Source organism: Gastrolobium bilobum, unplaced genomic scaffold, assembly GCF_033153095.1.
Source record: "Gastrolobium bilobum isolate Gb01-03AN ecotype WA unplaced genomic scaffold, APGP_CSIRO_Gbil_v1 utg6296, whole genome shotgun sequence".
Taxonomy (NCBI): domain Eukaryota; kingdom Viridiplantae; phylum Streptophyta; class Magnoliopsida; order Fabales; family Fabaceae; genus Gastrolobium; species Gastrolobium bilobum.
Window position 1 is genome coordinate 6,397 of NW_026897150.1, and position 27,757 is coordinate 34,153.

At 35.1% G+C, this 27,757-nt stretch overlaps 1 protein-coding gene across 2 annotated transcripts; it reads right to left on the reverse strand.

Annotated features, from left to right (window-relative positions):
- Nucleotides 1-1,189: 1,189 nt before the first annotated feature.
- Nucleotides 1,190-5,350, reverse strand: LOC133304538 (uncharacterized). Of its 2 annotated transcripts, XM_061504589.1 has the most exons (2): nt 2,553-5,350; nt 1,190-2,489 (listed from the first exon to the last, which is right to left on the reverse strand). In XM_061504589.1, exons 1-2 carry the CDS (start codon nt 4,440-4,442, stop codon nt 1,623-1,625), a joined length of 2,757 nt encoding a protein of 918 aa, XP_061360573.1. In that variant the 5' UTR covers nt 4,443-5,350; the 3' UTR covers nt 1,190-1,622. The 2 variants fall into 2 exon arrangements, with proteins under 2 accessions (XP_061360573.1, XP_061360572.1); XM_061504588.1 differs by having other exon boundaries at nt 1,190-5,350.
- Nucleotides 5,351-27,757: the final 22,407 nt, after the last annotated feature.

The window sequence follows — 27,757 nt, forward strand, 5'->3', positions numbered from 1 at the left end:
AAAATGTATTTTTTTCATTCATCCACTTTTACCACGAAATATAATTAAGTGGCCCAGGCCCACTTAATTATTTGGTGGCCCCTTTTACACGAGAAAAATTTTCTCCGATTTTTATTCCTCTCACTTTTCTTCTTCCCCCATTTTGTCCCCATATTTTGAAAGAGAAGGCACCCAAAATTCAATGGGCCAGAGTGCAATTCCTCTCTTTTACCACACAAGGCACATCACATTCATTACCTTCCTTTTTATAACGTCTCACGTGTTCGCGTCTCATTACATACCCAATTCAACTATTTATCCTATGGCGAGCTCATTGATTTGTCAAGTGCTGAATGGAAAAACAGCATTATAAAATCCTCTATAAAAGTTCCTTTATGAAACAAAACCTAGTGGGTGAGGCCAACTATGATTATTACTCCCCATACAAAGAGATCTAATTTGTTCAACGTCAGATGCTTCGCGTTGGTAGAAGTGCCAAGCAGTGGGGAAGTAGGTGAAATATATTACTAATTAATAATCAAACTGAATTAATAATTTATTTATAAATTTATTACTTAACTATTTGATTAATTTAATTACTTAAATAAATTAATGTAATTAACAATTTATCTTTAAATCACATCAGTTTAGAAGTATTAAGACTTTCTAAGGGTAGCATAGAATCCCCCAAGCATAACGAACTAGCATTTCCTACCATTATACTGACTGTGATTGATGTTAAGATTTACTTTTAATATAACGCAATTTGACAATCTCTTCCCTCTTTGCATTCTGCTCCAGGTGCTGTAGCGATTTTCAAGCAAGACGCACAAAAATGTTTGGTGTAAGATAACAATGCAAGTATAAGTATTAGGTAACATAAAGAAAAATTAAAAAGTAAAACCCAAGATTTCAAAAAAAGCACGTTTTGATCAGTTTGTCGTTTCTTGTTATTTCACTTGTTCTTAAAAGTAGGACCAATTCTGATTGGTAGCCTTCATGGCCACACTTCCAATTGGTAAGAAAAATTGAAAACTCCTAAGTTCAGAATTTGGGGTGTCTAACAAATCCTACAAGGGAAGAGAAAAGAGAGAAAAACAACGCTATAAGAGATGGAGGATTGTTATCTTTGAGTATTTGATTTTGTTCACCTCAGACAAATAGTCAAATTCAAGTTTCAGTAAAAATATAGGAACAAATTTAAGCCAACAAAGAAAGCAGATATTGGATGGTCGCGTAAATTATAGCATGAAAAGAACACTACCTATTTACAAAATTTGGAAATCCTTTCGTATACAACAGAAGCAAAGTATTTTATCAGCAGAAATTCTACCCATAAAATCTTGCTTCAAAGTACACCATGGCTTCCCAATATGTAACAAATCTCTAAAGCCAACTCTACAAGAAGCTCAAAAAGAAAAAGAAAATGAAAAATGTAAGCAACAAGAAACATGAATTAACAAATCCACCCACTTGTTTGGCTTTGATGCAGAGATAACTATTAGGCTATCTAGCAACATATAAATGATCACCAATCCAATCTTCCTGTTGCTTTAGACTGGTTCCCCTTGGCAACTTCTCACAAATAATCTTTCATTTTCAGTTTCCAAAATTGAATAGAGTCACTGACAACACCTGTCATCTCATGTCTCAGTACCTTCTTGAACAGTAGGAAGACCACCTTCTCTGATAAATGTTGGGTTAAGAAACTTGGCCACAAAAGCCCACAATTTATACACATCCTCAAAATTAGTCAGAAAGCTTAGTGAAGCTGTGACAACTTCAAGCCTTACAAAGCTACCTTTTCCATCACGCCTACCATTCTCCATTGGCCTGCAAAGAGAAGTGTCTTCAAGATTCAGAGCTCCACGATGCTGTCTTGAGCTATCAAGAATCTGTATATGACTAAGAAAACCAATACCAAGAGAGATTCCTCCCTTTTCAGCCAGTTTTTGAACAATCTCCGGATTGATCAGCCCTCTACTTCTGTCCCTGACATTGAAAGCCACTGCTGCACCTCTTTCATACTTTATTTTTGGACCATAGATTTGGACAAGATTTGCTTTTTCATTCCCATCAGAAACAGGTATCTTCAGTTGCAGCAACGAAGTAACAAGCCAATTTATCAAAAACCGAAGTCTAAGTGTAGTTTTATTGAGACCAAGCATATCAACATGATCGATATTCCGACATATTATCTCCGGTTCCCTCCGGCCCCAATCCTGTCCATCACCATATTCTCCGTCACTTGCAACTTCATCATCATCTAAGCTAGTTGCAGATATGTCCCCCGGCTCCAGGGTCTGGCTTAGGTACTCTTTACTCTTATCTTCCATGCTGAATGACACTCTTCTACCCCTGCTGTTGTGTTCATTCTCTTCCAAACCGAAAAACCTACCACCACTATATCGATTCCCTTCTCTCCTACCCAACAACCTAAATTCACCTTCAGTTTCCCTTCTTATGGCACTTTCTTTAACATCAGGACATATTTTAGAGGTGGAGCCATTCTCCAAGCTTCGATGCTGAGCAAGAGAAGTTGAATTATTGGGCCAAGATCCTTTCATAGCAACAGATCCATTATGAACTACTTCACTGGTTTCAGGTTCTTCCATGATCTCATTGACATGCAGATGATCTGATCCGTTGCCATTTACTGAATAATGATTAACTTCGTCAATATGCTCTTCTTCAGGGACCTCTTTGACGCGGTCTAGTTCCTGCGACATTAGGACAGCAGCATCAAACGACAACACATGCCGGTCATCATGAGGACCTGAGCTTACCTCTCTCTCATCATACATAGGGCTGCCATACATCTTGGAAGTTGGTTTTGGAGAATGTTGCTTCTGGTTCCTCCTCCCATTGAACCAGAAGGGTGGTAAGGGAGAAGCTATCTTCTGTTTATTTGATTGACCTACATTGTCAGACCCCAATGGACTCTGACCCAAATCAATCCAATATGAGTTGTCTGATGACTCATCCTCGCTGAAGACAGGGCTCTTTATCACCTCTCCAACAGATATACTCTCAGTCTCCTCAAATATAGTGCTAGTTCCATCTCTTTCAGAGCTGTCTTGATCCATTTCAGTCTCGAATACATCCCTGACCTGTGCAGACGTGAATGCACCAGAAAAGGCAGGTAACTGTAATCCCTGACGAGTTTCAGAAGCCTTATCACCAGCCCCAGTGACCTCATCATCGTCTTCAATCCCAGCCAATCTATCCAAACCATCTACAGAATCACTCAAATACATTGGAAACTCGGGGGTAATCTTCACCATTCCAGACCCAGTACTCCCAGACTGATTTTGAAGGCTTGCCATAACTGATTTCTTGATCAGAAGACAACCAAAACCTGTGGGATCATACCCAAACACCCTGTAAAATGATGTAATTATAAAATCAGGCCGGAATAGGGACAAACCAAGCGAGTCCATGTCCTTGGGGCCCAATGATCCAGCATCAAGCAAGACATGCCAGTTGTTCTGCTGTGCCAGGGCCATCCACTGGTATGAATACTTAGCCCCAGTTACTCTAGATTGAACTGGGAACACAAAAAGACCAGTAGCTGAATCCTTCTTCCTCTTCTTCTTGTTGGAAATCTGTTTTCTCAAATCAGTGGAGCAGAGTTTGAGGGTTGGCCATTTAAACCATGCACTGTACACTTTGGCACCTTTCTCCCTAGCACTTTGAGCCATCCAAGCAACAGACTGGCTCTCATGGTCGAACATGGTCAACAATTTTTTGTTTGTGTGGAAAGGGTATGACTCAGCCAGCAATTTAAAAGCAGATCCTCTACTAACAGTAAAAACAAGGCCATATTCATTCTCAGGGATATTCAGATAGTCCATAATTCTAGTCTTTATATCATGCTCCACAGTTCCTTTCTCAGCACCACCATAAATTGCATGGTTACTCAAATTTGCAGTTATCTCAGACAAGCTAAATGTAGAAGACTCCCAATAATGAATGGTCTGAACAAAAGAGAAGAGTCCAAATCCACAGTAATCAAGGCATACCTTTGGTGACAAATGTGAATATTCATCAGACCTCAACTGATCAACCTTATCTGAGGACAGGTACTTGGGGTACATAGTGAGGAACTTCGAAAATGCTTCTTGGAGGCTGGGAATTGCCTCCTCAGACTCGAATATGTGCTCGGCTGCAAGGGCGGTAGCACGAAGGAACTCGCGCTGGGTGTGCAGCCTGGCCAGCGATCGGGATCTCCCAAGGCTCTCATCCTGATTGCCAACAGAGTCAGGCTCTATGTCTTGAGATTTGGAGAGTGACCCGTCTTCAGAAGCTTCTTCAAGAGCTTCCCTTAGCTTGTTTTCTTGCAGCTTCCGGAGCATTGTCGGGTTTCTCCTTACCTCAACCATGGAATCATCTTTCTTCCTGCTCTTTTTGTCCATGATCAGAGCAGCACAGTGAGAAATGGGCTTCCATAGTGAGAGATGCATGACGGCTTTCTTCTCTCCTTACACAAAGCAATCTGTGATGATAACCAGAAAGGAAGCTTTATTGAATTACTGGAAACAACACAAACCAGAGGGTTTAGCCCATCAATCTATAACGAATTGAGCTTCAACTCCATCAACCAAAAGCCAAAAATGCTAGGAGATCAGAAACCTAGAATCTTAAAGACAACAACTCTGGATTTCCCCAACGATCCAATTCATGAAAGAAGAGATTTTGGAGAGAAAAACAGACAACTCAGCTCACCATGTCATGTGAAAACCAAGAAAGACAAAGAGTATTTTTTTTTTTATTTTCTCCAGAACCCAGAATACGTTTCAATACCCAATTTCTCAAAAAAGGAAAGACAGAGATAACAGATGGAAAGAAACCCAAGGAGAGAGAAAAGTCAAAAGCTCACACCCTTCAAACCCTAGAACCCAGATCCCAAAATTTGCAAAGCAACTCGCAGCAACGAGAAACTCAACAATTAAATTTAAAAAGAAATTTGGAGAAATGGGTTTCAAGTAGAATCAAACAACAAGTAATAGAAACCCTGAACCTCGATCAGTAGCCAGACACACTCCGCAAAAGACCTGAATAGCCATCAAAAGTGAAGAAAGACCCTCTCTTTCTTTTCTCTCTCTCTCTCTCTCTCTACCTAGCTCCCTATTCAGTTCACTGCAGCATAATTAAAGCAAAGCGCCCCACATCAAATTCTCTTTTTACCAAGAGAGAAGTAAAACCAAACCATAATGATATCTTCACTGTATGATTTTCTCCTTAAATTGAAAACCAAAAAGAAAAGAGAAGGAAAAGAAGAAGAGAAAAGAAAAAGGAGAGAAATTTCAATTCAAAGTAAGTAACCCTCAATCTTTCAGCTCTTAAACATCCAGGGAGAAGGGACATTGACTCTCACACAAACCAAATTTGTTAGTGATATTAAAATCAATTTTTGATTTTGCCCACATCAATTAAGAATTGAGGTTCCCTTGTCTATGTTGGGGGGTGGGACCCACAAGCTGAAGTCCTGGCTAAAAGTCAAATAATCTCATCTGGCTTGTAAAAGCTGTTATCTGTCCAACTGTGCACTGCAAACCACAAAGTCCAAAGTCCAAAGGCCAAATCCTCCAATGCTTATTTGTGAATCTCAAATGGAATCAGATTATCACCCACGATCACCCAACCTGATTGTATTATATGGGACCATTATATTTATAGTAATTATTTCTAGTCTTTTTTAAAAAATAAAAATAAAAAATTGAATCTCAGTGTTTTCTTTTATATCTCACTGGAAAAGCTGTAATATTTGATATCATTTGTTTTACAGATGATTTTTAAATTTTGATTCTTTTCTGGCAAGATTATCATTTTGAAAATTTCAGAGAGTAAGAAAAAGACTCATTTTTTATGTGGTTTTTGCTTTTGTTTTTGGCTCAAAGCCAAAGCTGTTGCTTTAAGTTTCAAATTCAATCGAATACTTCACGCTAAGTTTTAGTCTAAAAATTAGAAAGAATCTATTCCTGCAGCCCCTTAAAGCTAAATGAGAGAAAATTTAAAAAAAAAACACGAATCTTTGATCCAGATGGTTAGAAGAATGTTATTGTTAGATTCATTATTTCTATTTTACCCGTAATTTCAAAATGATATAATCTGTAAAGACCTTTTAGGTAGAGGAACAGTAAATTCAAACAAATGAACGTTGTTGATCAACCAACTTAACCTCCAATTTATCATGTAATTTAGTTCGGGAGGAACAACATTGATCAATTTTTATTTTTATTTTTGTTATACAGCATTGATCAATTTTCGTTATATTATAAAATAAGCCAACTTCCTCGTGTCAGCGTCTTGTGCTTGAGGATTATTGTTTATTGAGCCGGATCAATAATATCGATTTATTTATTTATTTGAATGAGACAGAGGAGAAATGCAACCCAAAAAAGCAAAAAGAATATTATCAAGTTGATTGTAGTGTTTCTCTTTTATAATTTTCTTTATCATCTTCAGAAACAATTTCAGTGTAATACGTTAATAACTGACATTTTGGTCAACCCTTGCTATTGGAGAATCAATCAAAACAACGATATTACAATTTTTCAAAGACATGCCTGCCTGTGACCTAGTTTACAATCAATCAGGGATCGGTGTCTTGTTTATGACGTTTCTGGGATATATTAATGTAAACTTATTATTATAAATATCACTTATCAGTTTAGTTTTAAGTTATTTTGTTGAAAATTCGAACCTCACCCGTCACATTCTCTAATAAAAATGAAAAAATAAATTAAAATCAAAACAAGGCAAATAAAGAGTAGACATACACAGTATTCACGTTTTAAGCTTAAAATTGAGTTAAATTGACATTTTACAAATAAATATATAAACCAAAGTAAAATTAATGGGTAATATTTTCTTCCTTTCACGTGACACAACCAATTTTTTTACATATACATAAAAATGGGTCCACAATTCTTTTATTTTTCTTTTATTTTAAAAATAGTGACCCCCACAATTAATTGTCTCTATGACATGACCTAATAATTTTCCTACAACATAATACTTGTTTTTTCTCAAAATTATATTATCCAAGTAAAGATAAGAGTAGTGGCGGATAGGATAACTTCAGGTGTGTTGCGACGCTTTTATCGTCAATTCTCGCTCTTTTTAACCCTTCTCTTTTGCCAGTGTGTTTTTGCCACCATCGCTCATTGTGATTTATTGTCTTTACGTTATTCTATATATTGCTTTCCTCTTTCTTTGTTTGATTGACATTTTCTCATCTTTGTCTGTGTACTGGATATGTGTATTGGATATTTAAAGATCTTTGAGTCTTTCAATCAATTTCCTTCAATCATACTCTTTCCCAGGTTTGTTACATGTTATTAATTATGGATTTAATGTTTTTCATATTATAAAAAATAATTTTATTTCTTATTCATATATAAAGATATATGTGGTTTCGGTTTTCAATTAGAGAATATCCTTTCAATTTACTCGAAAAAAAAAAACTATCACATCATGGGATGTAAAAAAATATATATATAGAACTCAGATATTTTTATATGCGTGTATAGATCATAAAACCCATAAAATATTGCCCTTCTTTTTTCGTGATTCACTTTCATGTCTCTTTTTTAATGTGCAAGATCACTCCGTTAATTTCCTCGTCCTTATCTTTCCTCACGTAGGCTGAATCAAATTAATATTAAAGTGAAAAATTACTTGATTCACTTCCTTCTGTAATTGATTCACCTTAACTTTTACTCCATTTAAAAATCAAATTAATTTTTCAATTTTCACACGTTTATTATAATAAAAGTAATGACAAGAGAGAAAATGCGACTATTATGCTCATACTTCTTTTCGTATCGTTATTATGATGATATCTCTGATGGCAATTTAATTTAAAATTTTCTCCTGTCAATAATAAACGTATAAAAATTTATATGTATAAACGTATCAACATATAATGTTTTTTCCAAAAAAAAAAAATAAACATATAAAAATTTATAATAATATAAATAAACATGTCAAGATAGAGTGTTCACACTAGCTAATTCGATGCTTTTATAATGCACTATATGAACAAGCAAAATCAGGATCATTAACCCAAGATTCAAGAATAGAATCTCAAACAGATAGTGCATAAAAAATTTAAAGTTTAGTAAAAACCTCACGACCAAAGCATGACATGCAGAAATTTTAAAAAATGAACATGCAAGCATAGGACTGTGTGAGATTTTCAAACTAAAAGTAAAAAAAAAAAAACATTTAGTTTTCATGCAAGCATAATCCTGCAGCTGTGAGGCAATATTTCTCAAAATTCCTTCTAAAAGTAAAAAAAAAAAATCTCTTTTCAAAAAAAATAAACATATTAATTGGATATAATTCAAAAAAATTCATCTATATAATTTTATAATTTATTGCTGATGAAAAAAGGTATTGAATAATTTTAAGATAGATTACAATGAGTACAATATTGCCTCTTTAATTTATTTATTTTTTTGGGATATGATCCTCCTTATTACTTGTATTTTAAATTGTATAGTTTTTTGTTAATCTATAAAGGTCACACTTTATAATCTTGAATTTGGCTTTATCCTCTCATAATATTTATACTATTATCAATTTATAATCATCCTTTATAATCAAACTTTTTTTTAAGCATGGCATAATTTTTTTCAGGAAATGAAGGGAAGGGGCGGGGGGAATAAGCATTTATGTTGAAGCAAGCACAAGTCACCAACCAATTAACTTCGCAGTCTTGGAGTTAGGACAGGCATATTTAAGAGGTTAGGTGAAGCTCCATTCCCCGCAAATTGTAATAATATATTTCGCAAATGTTATAGATTTTGCAATTTTTGGAGAAAATGATGCAATTTTTTAACAAGATCTCTCAAATAATGATGTTTTCAAATACCATATATTAATCTGATACAGTAAGCCTTTTACCTCATTCAAACGGGGATTTATTCCGCATGCCCCATCAAATAATAAGACAATCATGTGTCATCCCATAGCAAAAGCATTTTTCTAGGATTTTTGCGTAAAAGAATTATTTAGTAAAAATTAATTGAATAAATTTTTTCAAATTAATGAAGTCAAATATGTTATTGGTACTGACGAGACTAGTTTTGTCATTGATTTTTACCGGACTAATATCATGTCAACACCTCGTAAGCAGTTTCGTTACCATAAAATTTCATAATGCCATAACTTTTGACTTGGGTATCTAAATCAGATTTTTTTTTTATTTCATATAATTTTTTGATATTTACGCAATGACATCTCATTTGGCATATTTTATTTCTCACAAACATAATTCAAATTTGGAGCAACAGTATCACAATTACAAGAGCGTTTAAATCTATAAGCTCTTGAGTTCTTTCTGAACCAACACCATGAGCTGCAACACATGCCATCCATTGACACGTTTTATCTATATGAACGATGTTATTTAATTCGTTTTCTTATTTTTCAACTATCCAACAATAACAAATAATAACAGTGATTTCCTCTCCACTAACACGCACGTGCAACAATGGATAACGATGTTTATTCTTACGAAAAGTCTTAAAGTACTTATCTTTTTGTTGAAAATATAGTTTGCTCAGAGGCTAACCATGGAAAAACTTGGCCAAGAAATCGATGACACGTGCTGCAGCTCATGGTATTGGTTCGAAAAGAACTCAGGAGTTTCTGGATTTAAATGTTCTTGTAATTGTGAAACTATTGTTACAAATTTGAATTATGTTTGTGGGAGATAAAATATGTCAAATGAGGTGTTATTCTATAGATCTCGAAAAGTTATGTGAAATAAAAAAAAATATTTGATTTGAATACCCCATTCAAAAATTATGACCCTATAAAATTATGACCAAAAATTATCCCATCAACTTTAATTGTGTAATTATTTTGCTCAAAAATCCTAAAAGGTAATTTAGCTGTCGTCCCATGGCCACAATTGAGGAACACGGACCAAAATATCACTATTCACCAACTTTTTTACCTAAATGTCACGCGAACAGTGTTATTTTTCAATCTGCCATGGGGGCAAGTTCGCTACCCGGTGTAGTGAACTCAATTTGCTGACTTGTCATATTTTTAGTGGATAACAAGTATCAAATTTTTAAAAAAATAAATAAAAAAAATGAAGTTCGCCTACCATATAGGCGAACTTGGTTAAAATCAAGTTGGTGTCCACTAGAAACGTGACACGTCAGCATACCGAGTTCGCTACACCGGATAACGAACTTGCCCCTGTGGCAGATTAGAAAATAACACTATTCGCATAGCATTTAGGTAAAAAAATTGGTCAACAATGATATTTTAGTAAGTTTCGCCACAATTGAATCGCGAGTAATTTCATAGCAGTCTCGCATGAGAGGCATGCATTACTAACCTTACAAAATTAGCCACGACATGACTACTTTTTATTAAAAATAAATTCATAACCTTATCAACTTGCAACAGTAGCAATCTCGGATGGAATAAAAAATTTTGAGTAAAGATTTTTTTGAGTTCTTGACAAAAAAATATTATTTTTATTTTTGTCCATTACAAAAAAATTAATTTTTTTTCTCTCCATAATTTTAATTCTTTAAAAATATAGTTTCTCATAAATTCAAGGAATACCTAATTTATTCCCTAAAAAGTGACTGATATAATTTTTTTTTTAAGAAACAAAAGAGAGGACCGTATTTTTTTTTGTTAGGAACTCAAAAAAAATTTAATGTACATTTTTTGCTATTGAGTGCAACTGTTGGATTGAGTGCGGCCGTGATTTTATAATTACGTTTATTGAAAAATGCATAGTTAATAATATTAAAATTATATTTTTTCTCTTCATATTAACTGTTAAGTTTATGAAAAATTTCTAAAGAGAAAAAAAGTAATTTTAATATTATATATTTCTCAAAATATATAATTATAATATCATTATATATAATTATAATGGGGTTTGCATTTGTTATTTAATATGACACAACAAATTTTTCTATACACACAATATTTTGTGGAGCCCACACTTTTTGAAGAAAAAAGAAAATTATGGCACGCAAAACAAATCTCTATAATATTACACAATCACTTTTCCTACAACATAACTCTTATAAAACCCCATTATAATACCATCGTTGCACTGAATACAAATTGGTTCTCTCGCATAAGAGCGTGCAAAATTAGTTCCATATAAATTGGGTGTGAGACTTATTGTATTATATTGATATTACTTTTAAAAATGACATTATTTAATATTTTTTTAAGAAAAAATAATACCACTTTCATCGTTTTGCCCCATTTTTGTTTAGTTCAAATAAATACTTTCAGTATTCGTGAAATGCTGAAAACCCATTACAACACTTATTAAAATTAGAAAAAAATAATCGACTTAATTTATTTATTATACCAATCTTTTATGATGAATGTCATTTAAATCTTCTTTTTTTCGCGAGTGAAGAAAGGAAAAGGAAGAGGTTTTCTTTTTTGTAAATCTTGGAACCTACTAGAGAACGCAATGTTGTAAATTAGCAATAAAATTTTCTTGATTAAAAAAGGAAATATATTAATAGCATAATGTAAAAGTTGGGGCACTTTAGTTTGTCATGATCATTTTCTTGTTCGTACAAAGTAAAGACACCCACAAGACATGCATGCCCAAACAGAGGTCTTTTTGCAATATGGGCGAATATTTGCGATGATTCATTGAAAGTGGTGATTCATGGTGAATGTTAATGATTGGCTACTCGTACATGCTTGACTGCATTTTGCTATAATGCTAAGTATTTTAGGACAGTTTATGGCCATTAGCATTACACATGGCTGTTCTCCTTCCACAAGTTCTCATTTCAATAATAATTAAAAATATATGTGAAAAAAGGAAGACAAGTGTATGCCTTGTTGTTGATATATAATCGCGCATTCAATAAACATGCAGTAAATAGTCGAGAAATATATATAAGCTATTTATTATAAGGGATTAATATTTATTATGTTATAGGATATATATATATATATATATATATATATATATATATATATATATAACATAATAAATATTAATCCCTTATAATAAATAGATTATATGTATTTCTCGACTATATATATATATATATATAACATAATAAATATTAATCCCTTATAATAAATAGCTTATATGTATTTCTCGACTATATATATATATATATATATATATATATATATAAATAAATGTGTTAGATTAATATGAGGTCACGTGAAAAAATGAAGACAAATTTTTTTGTAAATCTCAAATATTTTTATATAAAAAAATGTATCTATGCTATTGCAATAAAAAAAAAATTCTACATAGCCATCAAACTACGCACTTTTTTTTTTAATATATGGAATCCACTTTTTTGTGTTTGCATGACAAAATTCTCTTGCTATGTTACCTAAGAAAATGTAATTCTTTTTATGTGTGTATAAAAAAATTAATTCTTATAACATGAAAAATATTAATTCTTATTATAATAATAATAATTGATTATGTGATTAATTTATAAAAATTATTATCTTAATTATTTTGCTTTATAGCTCATAAGGTAATTCTTTCGTTTTGAAAATAAAATATAGAAATATAATGATTTGCAAAAATGACTATATTTAGAGTTCGTTTGGATGAGCTTTTTTTCTTCAAAAGCTGTTTTTTTTTAGAAAAAAAATCGCTTCTCGAAAAAATTCTGTTTGGATACCTGCTTTTAAAAAAAAGCAGAAGTTATAAAAAAATCAAAAACCTACTTTTTTTCGGAAGCTAAAATTTTTAGCTTTTAAAAAAAGTAGAAGTCAAAAGCCAAATATTTTTAAAAAAAATCTAAATAGCTGTAACTTTTATAAAAAGTATTTTTGAAATAAAAAAGTGATAAAAAAAACTTTCTTAAAAAACCAAATACACACGAGCTCTTAGTCTTATACATAGGTTTATTTCGTTCTGAGCCAGTTTCTCCTTTTGGTAACGACGTTCCACCAATTTTGTGCACAGCATAATTAATTTTTTTCTCAATCATGACAAAAGCGATGTCATTTTAGTCAAATTAAAAAAATGTTAACCAATGAGACATAATTTGGAACTTTATCAAAGGGATTATCTCAAGATATACATATTTGATTTTGCTTAAACAAAATTTTGATTCAAGTTATTCTGAAAATAAAAAAATTTCCTTGAAAGAGCTAACCTCATTATAACGTGAATGTTTCTTACTCGAATAAAATTACTTCCAATTGTTTATATATAAAAAAAATATTGGGAACTTTTAGCTATCATCAGGGTCTTGTAAATTGTTTATGAACCTATTGTCTAGGTGTAAATATTGTCCTATTAAATATTAGAGTTTACCGAGGAATGTTCTAATGTATTTTTTTTATTAATATTTATTATGTTATAGATGATAATTATATTTCTACATATATGTAAGAGTGTGTGGGATTCAAGTGAAACTATGTGAGGAGAAGAGTAAAAAAGAAAAAAATTAACTCTCACATATTTTTATATACATAAGATATAAAATTTATATGTTATAATATGAGAAATGTTTATTTTTTTAACCGAAAATAACCTTATTTTAAAAGTAGTAAGCAAACTCCTCCTCTACTGTCTAGGATTCCTTTTTTAGTCCTGGTCAGAGATGAAGGCTGGCTTGAATCTGAACCCAAAATGAAAATGACACCATTGTCCATCGGGGAGGACAGATCGCGTGCCTGTCACCTGGAACCATTTTAATTATATTTATAATGTAATTCATATCACATCAACATTTATTGACACGTGGTACTAATCATGTAGTGTTTCGCTTGTCAGATCATCACTTAACCGAATAAGTTAACGATGAGAATTAAAAATGATCATTTTTTTCGTATTTAGAGAATTAAAAAAATATTTATTTATTTATTTGTTTGTTTTTCAATCTTTCTTTCCTTCCAATTTTCTATTTTTGTTAAATATAAATAAAAACTTATTAAGCAAAAAAGTACAATCATTTAATATATTCAAAATCTAATACTTTTTTTAATATTTTCTTGTTTGAGTACTATCTTCGTTCTTTTTTGTCAATTTTTTAGAAAAGTTCTTTTGTTTTTATTGTAATAGTATTTTAAGAGAATTAATGAAAAATTAATTAATTTTTCTAATTTTATTCTTAATATTAACAAGAGAAAAATTAATGGGAGTAATAATATTTTAAATATTTTAATACATAGTAATTCAATCAAATAAATTTAGTTTTACTTATAATCGATGTTATTTATTGACTCTTTTAATTCTTGTATAATAAATTTAAAAGATGGACAACAAAAGACATAGGTAATTAACAGAAAATAATAAATGATAATTTTATTGCTTAACTATGTACTCTTGGCACTTCACAAACTTTTTATAATTTAATGTTTTGAACGAAACTTAAAACAAATCAAGGATTTTTCACCAAAAAAAAAAACAAATCAAGGATTAGACTATTAGTGGTCGATGCTGAAACCTTTCAAATTTCAATATTAATTTCAAAAAGTTATGGTATAGTAGTAAATTTGCCAATGTATTCTTCTTTTGATGTCAACATTTTAATGATTATACTGTTTATAATTAAGGTTTAATGTCTCTTATATTATAGGAGATAAAATTATTTTCAAAAAAATAAAAATATGTAGAATTTATTTATTTTTTTCTTTTCACAATGACCTTACATATATGTATTTCACACATTTTTATGTATATATAAGAGATAATTTTATCTCCTATAATATAAGAAACATCAAACTCTTACAATTAACTAATGATATATTTATACCAAACAAATTAAAATGGGGATTGTAACGAACTAGAGTCATTTTTCTCGGGTGGGGTGTCCGCTCCTAACCTCATTGATTTCCATGTATTTGGATCTAACAAGATTAATTTACTATGAGAGTCAATTATATACTCTAACTACCCTTCAAAACTTGATAGTTGGTATACCTCTAAATCTGCAATCTATTGTCAAAAAGAGTTTTGGTAGTCAATTTACGGAAACGATAATAGTAAGGTGCAAAAGCTAAATTCTAAGAATTGTTGAAGCTAGGATAGGAGGCCTTGATGCAAAGATAAGATCATGGACTTTCAACCCGTCTTTAGCATACTGTAGGGATGAGACCATTATTTATGGTCGAAACCTCTCCAACTTTCAGATGCATCAAGAGTCCAAATTTTGCTGATAAATCTCTTAGCCAATGACAGGGAAGTGAGCTAACAAGGTTGTGTGCATGTTTCTTATGATAGGTAGCTTCCACGGCCCAGGTGATAAATTTGGAGTTGAGTCAGATTTTTTGTTTCATAAGCATAATAATGAAAAGGGAGAAAATATATTTCTTAACGGGTAAAATGTGAAACTTAATCCCTTGGTCAACAAGTTTTTCCAGTGTACAAAATTGCCCTTGGTCAAAACCACGAGGGAAAGAGGACTATATCAATGATCATAGGTAAAAAGAGGTTCGTATGCATCAATCATCACTAACCTTTTGATAGAAACGAGAATATTTTTTCGTGAAACGGTTAAAACAGATGGAACCAATCAAAAACAAATACAACCTATTGTGTGACTATCGAATTACCCTCGGCTTGAAGCATACAACACACACACAACTACTCCACCCAACAACCAACCTCATCTCTAAAAAATGGAAAAGATCAAAGAGAAACCTTTGCATGCCTCAAGGCTTCAAATGAAGAGAACGATAGAAAAGGGCTTGGTTGAATGTGAATGATGGAGCCTCACTTAGTATGAGCTTGTGTAACTCCCTCATTATTTATTATTATTATTATTATTATTATTAAAAAAACACTCCAAAAATTATAATTCAACCATAAACAACACTTCAAAAATCATAATTCAATCCAAAATTATTAACAAAGAAAGTTCCAAGACATTCCACATGTGAATGTTTTTCTTAATGATTATTAGGTAAATAATATTTTACTATTATAATGTTAAATTTACCATAGGCATGGTAATATTATTCTATAAACCGAGCCTAAAGGAGCCAATAGTCATTACTTAAAAATTTAGAGAAATTAAGGAGTGAAAGGTATTGGAAAATTTAGAGAAAATATTACTAAGGGATATCGAGACAGAGAGAGAGAGAGAGAAATTGATGGTGAGGAATATTGATTATAAGGAAAGATAAAAGTGAAAACTAAAGGTGGGGGTTACTTCTTTCTTTTTTCTAAAATATATGGAAGTATTACTTTATTATCATATTTTACTTTTCCTTTTCTCCGGTTAATCGATGTTGATGGGATATAGCGTTCCAGTTTCTCTTATGTTATTTATTTCGAAAATTTATATTTTCACAATTTATATTACAACAATTTACATTTTTGTAATTTATACTTCTGGAATTTATATTTCCATGCTCTATAACCATAATTATATATATATATATATATATATATATATATATATATATATATATATATGAGATAGGATTCTTTGACACCGGTGTCAAACTTTAAAATTTGACACCTAATCTTAACCGTTGATTTCCACCAATCAACCTTTGATTTTCGTATATACATAATTCAAAACTTGATTGTAACTCATACATAATGCGGAAACTTCTTAAACTTACTTAATATCAACCACCAAGTAGCCCCAATAAGCACACAAGGTTTCAAACTCATTATAACTATCTTTTCCTTAATCGTTTCACACCTAGGTGACTTATTTTTGCCAAGTTTATCAAATTTGTCAAGGGTTCTGAAAGGTCTGGCGGGAGTCTTTATATTCACCTGTATCTGTATTTCATTTGGTTGTACGACGTGATAAGAATCCCAGTTGTACTTCCTCAAATGCGATACATGGAAGACATCATGAATATTTGCTAACTTATAAGGCAAAGGTAACTAATATGCCACTGGTCCCACCCTTTTGATAATATGATAAGGTCCTATGAATTGGGAACTCGGTTTCCTCACACCTAGAGCACACCCTATGTCTGTCACTGGTATAACACCTCGTGTTTCTTAAACGTATAATTATATATGAAAATGTGGATTAAGGAATAGAATTAGGGGTCAAAAGCATAAGAAAGGTAAAATGGTAATTTGTCAAACACGCAACCCTAGGAAAGAAAATTTGAGCAGGAGGTCTCAAATGGGAAAAATAATACCGGAAATGGATTCAGAACGAAAAATTGAGTGGATAGGCAAGTTTCTGGAAAATTGATGAATAGTAAATTTTACCAGTGTAAAATACTGCAATATAATTGTACCAATAAGTGCGGAAATATGATTAGTATTTCTAGGAAGTAAAAATATGACGTGAATGGGAAAAATATGTAGATTATGAATTTGTGGGTTAAATTGGATGATTTAAGAAAATTAAGTGACATGTGGGACCCATATGAGTGATTTAAGTGAGTGAATGGCCAATTAGACACAAAAATCAGATTCTCTCTCCTCCTTCCTTCTTCACACTCGCGGACTCTATTAGTGGTGAGCAAGTTTGAGCTCAAAACTTCAATCCTTCAAAACACACTCAAATCCAAAAGTGTAAAACATCAAAGTTGTTCCAAATCCCCTTGTGAGCATCTTTCCTTCCTTGTGTGAGCCTTGAAAGTGAGTGGAGAGAGAGATCATTTCCCCACATAGGTGGCGGTTTTGGTGGCAAAGAAGGGTGGTTGGTGGTGGTTTTGGACTGTTCAAGTGATGAAAATCATTCTTTGAGTGCGTATGAGTTGATTGGAGGGAAGCTTTCTCCTCCAATTTTGGTTTTGAATTGGATTGGATTTTGTGACCTAGGGTATGCATGATTGGGTTGATATAGTTAGAGGGCTCAAATTGAAAATGTGTATTAAATAAAAGTGGCTTAGAATGATGTGTTATGGTGATTAAACTCATAAAAATTATTGAGAAAATATTTGGATAACTTGGGAAATTTTGAAATTGAGATGCATGATTTCATGAAAATGTCATGTTGTAGAATTGTGTAATTGAGTTGAGGAGAAATTGTATGAGTTGATGATAGAATTGTATGATGTGTGGAAGTGTTAAAATGAATTGGAAATCTTTTGGTACCCTAGCATGAAGAATTTGACCTATGGGGAAAAATAAGAAAAAATGATGTGAGAAATGTTGAGTAATCAATGGGTGATGTCTTGATGCAAAAATAGTGAAATGGTTGAAATAAAGGTAATATAGCCCTTAGGCCTAAGTGGGTAGGTTGGGTATTATTGTTGTGAAAGTGAATTGATTCCTTTGCAAGTGATTGATGATCATTGTTATTTGGTCAATATAGGTTACCTCTCACGGACACAATAAAAGTGGATTAAGTTTGGAGCTTCGTTGAGGAGCATTGTTTGCGGAATTAAGGTAAACTCTTGGTACTGGGGTTTATCCCCTCGTGTGTTCCACCACATCCAGTGGAGGGTAGTGGTTGGATTGTGTGCTCTTTGACTTTGTATGAAATGTATGTTCATGCATTATTGACATGAATGTGTGACATGCTTGGAGCATGTTGTGTGACATATCTGTGATCTCTGACCAGTAGATGTGTGTGGTTTAGACTTCTGCTAGTGATATCCCTTTGGGGGATTCCGGTCGGGTTTTGCCGTGGGGCCGTCTCTAGGAGCGGTACCAGAATGATCCAAACGTGGGACTTCCGCTGGATAGGTCTCTTTGGATTTCCAGTTGGGTTTTGCCATGGAGTCGTCTTAACCACGGGAGAGGCACCGAGAAGCTTCCCTGGAGTTATATGATGGAGTCCTTGAACAGAATCCTTGTGTGGATGTTCTTGGATATGAGCCCAGTGTTATGTGATATTTGTATATTATGCATTTTATATGATGATCATTGTATGCACATTGAATGAGCCATGGGGTGGAGTGATCCTCTAGTATCCTTGGTTTACTGAGATATATTTGTATATCTCACCCCGCGTTTGGGGACATCATTTCAGGTTCTAGTGAGCATGGAGGATCTTCGGGCAATAGGCCTACTTAGAGGAGGATTGGATCATGGTGTGCATATGGAGAACATAGCATTTTGGATGATTACATTTGATGTACATAGCATTGTATCTAGCATTTGGACTTAGGTTATGAACATATTGCATGTTGATATTGCCATGCTTTTGAGTGTTCATGACTAGATTCTAAGTCTATGTAGTTGATGTATATTTATGCCTATTGTTATATTGATATTTTGATGAGCATGAGGCTTGTCCATGGCCACATGTGGTATTTTGAGGCATTTGGAGACTTATTGTTGTAAATGAGCCATATGAAGTCTAATTGGCAAGTTAGATGATGAACATTGTAATTGACGCATTGATATAAGATTATGCATGATGGAAGGGCTTAGAGCCTACATTAGTAATTGCACAAGTTGTATAATTATATTAAAGTGTTAGGAGTAGAACACATGGTTTATTTTTAAGTTAAAAAGCTGTCAAAATGTGATTTCATAGTAGGGTAATCGATTATCTTCAGTGTGGTAATCGATTAACTAAAATAGGGGACGCATAATTGAGACACGGTGAATGAAAGTAATCGATTACTTTTATGATGGTAATCGATTACTTATAGCATGGTAATCGATTACCCAAAAATAGGGGAGCCAAATTGGAGCTACTGACTTCTACAGTAACTTTTGGTAATCGATTACCTCAAGGATGGTAATCTATTACCACTGTGCAAAATTTAAAAATGAGTGATTTTATAACCCTGAGTTAATGGTATTGCTGGGAGGGGGTTATAATGAATAAGTATGATGCTTCCGCGAGTTTTGCAATTATAATTACGGTGCTGTTTTAATTGATTACAGGAAAAGTTAATTGTGAACAATAAGGATTTAATAAAAGAAAAAGTTTACCCGTAATTTAATTAACTTAATCATTGTGATTGTAACTGCACTTAATACCATATGCAATGATAACATTATGGGTACGTAACGGGCTGTTACAACTGGTGACAATCTCACAAACACATGCTCCCCTGCACTGAATTCAAGAGGCCTATGTTTATGATCATAATAACTCTTTTAGTGACTATGAGCCTGCTTAAGCTTATCCCTGGTCATCTGAATCTGATTTGTAGTGTCATATACTGTAAGAACCTGCACCGTTAATTAAGGAAATTAATTCATTAATTAAGAGAAATTAGGAAATAATTCCATAATTGACCCTAATAATTATTATGAGGCTTTAATAATTAGTAAGTGAGTAATAATGTTGAAAGTCGCTTTTCTGACGAAAAGTGCAGATACCCGTTCTGCTACCCGGTATAAATGTGTACCGGTGAAGTATCCCAGAAAATTATAATAAGTGCATGAATATTCCTTGAATATTATATAGAACTAGTAAAACAAGTTTCAGGTCAAAATAATGAGAACATGTGCCAGAACTGATACTAGCTATGAAAAAGCGCGTACCGAAAAGGTGCTGCGAAAATAAAATAAAAATATGAAAAATCCTAGAAAAATGAGTAGGTTCAGAATCTCAAGTTTGAGATTAAAACGATAAGCGTAGCTATTTTCGTTAATACTGTGTGTTTTAACTTATGTGGGCCTATATAAGCTAGTGGCACAATACCCTAGGTCAGAATGCTTATTCCCTTACGTGAGTTTTGGACCCCTTTGGCTGCTGACCAGTTCTTCCCATGCCACCTTCACTCTCCATAGCAAAAGCTCCAAGAAACCATTTTTCCTCCTCTTCCCTTCACCTAAACACTTTAGCTTGTGGGAGTTAGTCTTGCGAGGGTGTGGTGTGTCACATTTCTAAGATTGTAGCCTTTGTGGTGAGGTGGAGTTGCTGACTTTGGTGCTGCCCTCTTGGGTTTGGGCTTGTGTGACCTTGTTCTTGAGCTTCAATAAGCCACCTTTTGGCCTAAAGGGCTAAGCTTGTTGACCAAATTTGTGGCCTTTTGAAGTCAGAACCTTGGTGTGTAGTTGGAGACCTCTTTTCTGTCTCATTTTCGGAGTTGGGATCCTTTGAGATAGACCAAGATCATATCCTTGTGTTTTTGACGTTTTAAGCTTGTTAAGCAATTAAAAATTGAAACTTGAACCATTTGATAAAATGAATGTGTTTCTGAGTCCCTAACATGCATATGAACATCTGTTTTTGGAGTTCTTGGACTCCAGATCGACTTTGGATCATTGGAGGTCAATTATACCTTTAAAACTCAGTTTTATGCATTCTGTCGAAGAAGTATTCGAATTCTTTTCGGGCAATATTCGAATACTTCCTGGAAAAAGGCAGTAATCGAATACTTCGCGAGACAGCAGTGACCTAGTTTGGTAAAATTACGATATCTTAAGCTACAGAGCTCTAAATTGAGTGAGATTTGGACCTATGTGAAGCTAACACATAGGGATACAACACTGTAAATTTTCAGATCCTTTGGATAAGTGTATTTTTCTCAGTGTATGTTTAAGTCGAGACCTAATTGCTGGAAATTCATCTTGTTGTAGGAACTTTGCAAAAATCATAACCGGAGTTATAAAACTCCGATTGAGGCATAAAATATGTCGTTGGAAAGCTTGAGATGTCTAGTTTAACATAGTAAAATGTTAGAGTATTTGGTAAATATTTGCATTGGTAGTTTTAATCTGGTAGTCGAATACTCCTTGCAGGAGTATTGAAATACTTTTCTGGGAGGAAAAGTATTCGGATACCTTTGAAGAAGTATTCGAATACTGGAAAGTATTCTAATACAGTGAGGTTTGGTATTTGAATACTGTGGTATTCAGATACTAGGGGGAAAAGTATTCGGATACTTGGTAGTATTCGAATACTTAAATGAAAGTAATTGAATACTTTCTAGAGAGCTAGAGTATTTGAATACTACTCGTGGAGTATTCGAATACTTCCTGCAGAAACATCATGTAATGAGTTAAAATGATTAAGAAAGACTTAATCACTTAATGTAATCTGAGCTATGATTATTGATGATTAATTATGGTATGAACAGATTGTGATTGTGCTGTTTGTGGGCCTTGAGCTTGTGTGGACCCTTGGTTTGGATAGCTAGCTTACAAGGTAAGCTTTCGTGTCCTCGATTTAGCCATTGTTGGTTCCACCATGTCCCATGGGGGGATAGTTTATATGCATGATGTTGTTTTCATGTTTTGATTATTGAAATGTTATGAAATTGTTAAGTGCAATTGCTTATGATATAGATGTGGTGTGTTGCCTATTCGGTAAGCCATGGGGTGATTTCGTAGGCAAATATAGCATGGGCTAATACAACATGGGCTGGTACTGTGTGTGTAATAGACGTATTCCTGCACTTCTCAGATCAATAGAATATTATTTATACGCATGACATGTTTATCTTATGCATTGTACTTATTTTGGAACTTATATTGAATTACTGCTTTTGAACTTATATTGCACATGTAAGTGAGCTTGGGGTGGAAGATCCTTGAGGACCCCTTGTCTTACTGAGATTTCTGTTAAGAGATCTCACCCCACGTTTGGGGCACCATTTCAGGTTCAGGTAATGCGGGGGTTGAGACCTCTAGCGGCAGGAGGCCGGAGCTTAGCTGATATTGCTGTATATATGCTGACATGTTTGGATGCTGGATTATATCTGATGATGATATGCTTTTAGTTTGCTAGTGTTATGTTGCTTTTGTGGAGACTCTACTGATTATGATGTCTATTTGGTGTGCATGGGGATTGTCCATGCCACGTTGACTTGATTATGTCTTATTTTGGTTTGGAGTTGTAATAATGTATCAGGATATTTTCCGGACTACGGGTTGTAGATCCGTGACTTAGATACTCACAGTTAATCTATGTTATGAGGTTTTTCAGTTAGTTGTCTTTGCAATACATATACAGGCGTTGTTTTTATGAAAATGATTAAGTAATCAACTTGGCTAAGTATAATGACGTCATAATTGAAAAGAAAAAGATATTCCGCAAATTTTTAATTAAGCGTGGCTTAATACGATGACATGTTAACAAACCAGGTTAACACGGGGTGTTACATTTTATGGTATCTGAGCACTTTCTAGGGAAAAATCTGTATGTATTGCAATAACTTAGGATGTTTTGTTGCGAGTCTATCTTGTGTGTTCTCTCTGTTGGGTTTTGCTATGATAATGCATATGTGACCACATTGTGTGGGCCTGATCAAATTATTCTTTGTGTAACTTGTGCAGAGTCATGGTAATGCCTAGGAGGAACCATGAGACCACTGAGGATCAGCCGGATCCTGTCCTGACTGCATTGGCTGAGATGCAGGCGGCTAGACTAGCCGATCAGGAGACCGCTAGATTGGCCAACCTAGCAATGATGGACGCCGTTCGAGAGGCGAACTGGAAAGCTATTGAAGATGTTTTGGAGGAAAATTGACTGGTGTATATGACCATGGTGCGGGTCGTATTGAAGGAGATGAGAATTGGTTGTCATAACGGCCAACATCCTCCGCCGCCACCACCTCCATCCCCATATCAGTTTAGTAGTGGAGTTAGAGGAATGCTAGTTGGGAATAAATCCTCGTTGCTTCAGTGCAGCACGTGTGGGAATACCCATAAGGGTACTTCCTGGAGGGACATGAAATTCAGAGGTAGAAGTAAAGGGAAGCATCTACATGTTAAGCAATTGTGCAACAAATTCAAGAGGCTTACTACTCAGGCAGGCAAATTTGCTGGATCTTCGATTATTCCGAAGTGTACGGGTTGCGATAAGGAGCATTCGAGATGTTGTGTTTCGGGTGAACTGATATGCTTCAGGTGTGGCAAGGAGGGCCACTACTCCAGAGAGTGCGTTACAAATATCGCTGGTGCTACGGTTGCTAATGTGACGCCATTCCAGATGGTTCCTGCACCACTAGAGACTGACCGAGTTTATACGTCAGATTTTCAGCAGAGGGACACTGAGGATGTTTGTATTGCGAGAAGGGCCAAAGTTACTGAGGATAAGGGAACTGGTAGTTCCACTTCTTGGAAAGACAGGAAATTTGCTGGCAAAGGAAAGGGAAAGCAGTTGGCTGCTAGGCAGGCGCCTAGTCAGTTCAAGAGGACTTTCACTCAAGGGAGTTCAGCAAGACCTTTTACTCCCAAATGCATGTGATGTGGGAAGTTTCATCTAGGGTCGTGTGCTACCGGTCAGACTATAAGTTTCCAGTGTGGCATGGAGGACCACTATGCTAGAGAGTGTCCATCGTCGACAGCGAGAGCTGCAGCAGTTCCTTTACAGAGGATTCTTCTTCCACCTACTTCGACACCTGCAATGCCACCTGCTGCCGGGCATGTGTATACGTTGGATCACTAGCAGTCGAACCGAGCTCCGAACCTTGTTAGAGGTACTGTTACCATTGATGGTGTTGTTTTGATGCTTATTGATTCCGGGGCTACGCATTCTTTATTGCAACCCCGATTGTTGTGGGGCTTGAGTGCCCATGTCTGTGTTTTCTCCACCGTTGCGGGTGACTATCGCCACCGGGGAAAAGTGTGATACTACCACTGTACATCGAGATGTCATGTTTCGGTGGGTTAGTCGTGAGTCCTCGGTAGATCGGATGGGATTACCGATGACTAATTTTGGAAATCATCTTGGGCATGGATGGATTGTCCAATAGTTGTGTGATGACTGATTTATTGATTGATTGTTGTGCCTAGCGTGTGGTGATGCCTCCGTGTGACTCCACAGCCAGTTCCTCGCCGTATATATCATTGCTGCAGGCTAGGAGAGCCTTGAGTGCAGGGGCATTCAGATATGTTTTGTTGAGAGGTTTGGCGGGTGGGGCACATGAGGATATCACTGGGATTCCTGTGGTAAGGAATTCCTCGGGGTATGTCCTGAGCAGATTCCTGAGTTTCCGCCACAGCGGGAGATAGCGTTCTCCATTAGAATTGTTGCCTGGTGTGGGGTCTATTGTATTAGCTCCATACCGGATGTTCCGCCAGAATTGGCTGAGCTGAAGAAGTTGTTGGGAGTCTTTCGGCGAAAGACTTCATCCGACCGAGCGTGTCTCTATGGGAAGCACCGGTCATTTTGTTAATGAGGCAAGATGCCTTACTCCATTAATTAACCGCGATGGTGATCTGTTTGAGAATGTGAAATTCTCTTCAGGGAAACTGAGTGTGTAACACTTGGTATTTGTGGCGAGGGCCACGTGTGACCTTGTATATGCGAGGAAGTGCATGTACAAGTAGTTTGTGAGTTGAGTGATCTCCATGACTCTAGGATTTTATGATGACTATTGATATGTGTCATGAGTAGTTGACATGTTAACACCAGGGATAGTGTTAAGCATGAAATAAGTACGATGAACTGTGGTAATATTCAATGTTATTTCATCTTTGACTGACTCTTGATTTTGCAGATACAATGGAGATTGAGGTATACCGTTACATAGAGTTTTTTTTTTAGTTATTATGTTATTGAATTTGAAAATTTTGCAGGTGTACGTGAACTAAGGTACGTTACTACGTGAAGGAGTATGTTAACTAACATATATTGGTTGAAATGAATATGATTATGATTTAGTACTCTGAAATGAATATGAATTTAATTGAGGATATTGATTATAAATTGTAAGTCTGGTCGAGGTTAGAGTCATGGAATAGGACCAAACTCACTCGAGTTGTGTGTAGATTAGATTTTGTGGGGTTATGTCACCTCTGTTGAGGGAGTGACTAGTGATCCCAGCGAATCGATCGACGTTTTGATGTCATCGCAAAGTTCCGAGATTCGAAGGTAACTTCCTAGTTTGAGGATGCACTTCTCGAGATTGAGGCTGTGAGAGTCAAGAATTAGCTATGGAGAAGAACCAGGACAGTGTGTCTTGGATTGAGAAAGGACACTGTTGTTGTGTGTCCATTTGTTGTGATGCCTGAAGGTGAAGATTGAACACTAGAAGCCGTTGATAAGCTTCAACCTCTTGAAGTACTGCAGTGGAAGTGGAAAAGTATTTCCATGAACTTCGTGTTGGGTTGGCCTAAGACTCAGGCTGGTCTTGACTCTATTTGGGTTATTGTGGACAGATTGTCTAAGTCTGCCCACTTTCTTCTGGTACATGTGAGTTTCTCTTCGTAGCAGTTGGCCAAACCGGTTGTTCGCGATATCGTGAGTCTTCACGGGGTGCCCGAGAATATCATCAGTGATAGGGACCAAAGTTCACCTCTCGGTTCGGGGGGGCACTGAGAGAGCTTTTGGGACTCAGTTGCTACTGAGTATAGCTATCACCCTCAGACTGCTGGACAGACTGAGCGGACCATCCAGACCGTGGAGGACATGTCGAGGGCTTGCACCTTGGAGCAGGCCCGGCATGAGATAGGTACCTGGCATCAGTTGAGTTTTTGTACAATTGTGTGTTCCTTGCTAGCCTGGGCATGGAACCTTATGAGGCGATGTTTGGTAGGAGGTGTAGAACTCTTACCTGTTGGTCCGAGGTTGAAGATAAAGCGTTGTTTGGCTTGGACCTTGTCCAATTTACCCCCAGCCGATTCAGATGATCAGAGGAAAGCTGAAGCAGGCACAAAGTCGCTAGGAGAACTACATTGATGTTAAGCATCGTTCACTGGAGTTCAGTGGGGATCCTTCGCAAGCGGTGTAACCGGATGTTGTGGAAGTTCGGGAGAACTTGAAAACTCCTGTCGGACCACTCAAAATTCTCGATCGTGGCGAGAAGCAACTAAAAAGTACGATCATTTCGATAGTCAAAGTACGATGAACGAGAAGAATTCCTGAAAGGTAATTCTGGGAGCGAGAGGACGAGCTCCTCCGTCAGTATCCCGCGCTTCGAGACAGGTATGTTTCTGATTTTGAGGACAAAATCCTTAAAAAAGTGGGGTGAATGTAAGAACTCGCACCATTAATTAAGGAAATAATTAAATTAATTAAGAGAAATTAGGAAATAATTTTATAATTGACCCTAATAATTATTATGAGACTTTAATCATTATTGTAATTGAGTAATAATGCTGAAAGTCGCTTTTCTGACGAAAAGTGCTGATACCGGTTCTGCTACCCGGTATAAATGCATACCGGTGAAGTATCCCAGAAAATTATAATAAGTGCATGAATATTCCTAGAATATTATATAGGACTAGTAAAATAAGTTTCAGGTCAAAATAATGAGAACATGTGCCAGAACTGATACTGGCTATGAAAAAGCGCGTACCGAAAAGGTGCTGCGAAAAATAAAATAAAAATATGAAAAATCATAGAAAAATAAGTAGGTTCAGAATATCAAGTTTGAGATTAAAATGATAAGCGTAGCTATTTTCGTTAATACTGTGTGTTTTAACTTATGTGGGCCTATATAAGCTAGTGGCAGAATGCCCTAGGTCAGAATGCTTATTCCCTTACGTGAGTTTTGGACCCCTTTGGCTGCTGACCAGTTCTTCCCTTGCCACCTTCACTCTCCATAGCAAAAGCTCCAAGAAACCATTTTTCCTACTCTTCCCTTCACCTAAACACTCTAGCTTGTGGGAGTTGGTCTTGTAAGGGTGTGGTGTGTCACATTTCTGAGATTGTAGCCTTTGTGGTGAGGTGGAGTTGCTGACTTTGGTGCTGCCCTCTTGAGTTTGGGGTTGTGTGACCTTGTTCTTAGCTTCTTGAGCTTCAAGAAGCCACCTTTTGGCCTAAAGGGCCAAGCTTGTTGACCAAATTCGTGGCCTTTTGAAGTCAGAACCTTGGTGTGTAGTCAGAGACCTCTTTTCTGTCTCATTTTCAGAGTTGGGAGCCTTTGAGGTATACCATGATCATATCCTTGTGTTTTTGACATTTTAAGCTTGTTAAGCAATTAAAAATTGAAACTTGAACCATTTGATAAAATGAATGTGTTTCTGAGTCCCTAACATGCATATGAACATCTGTTT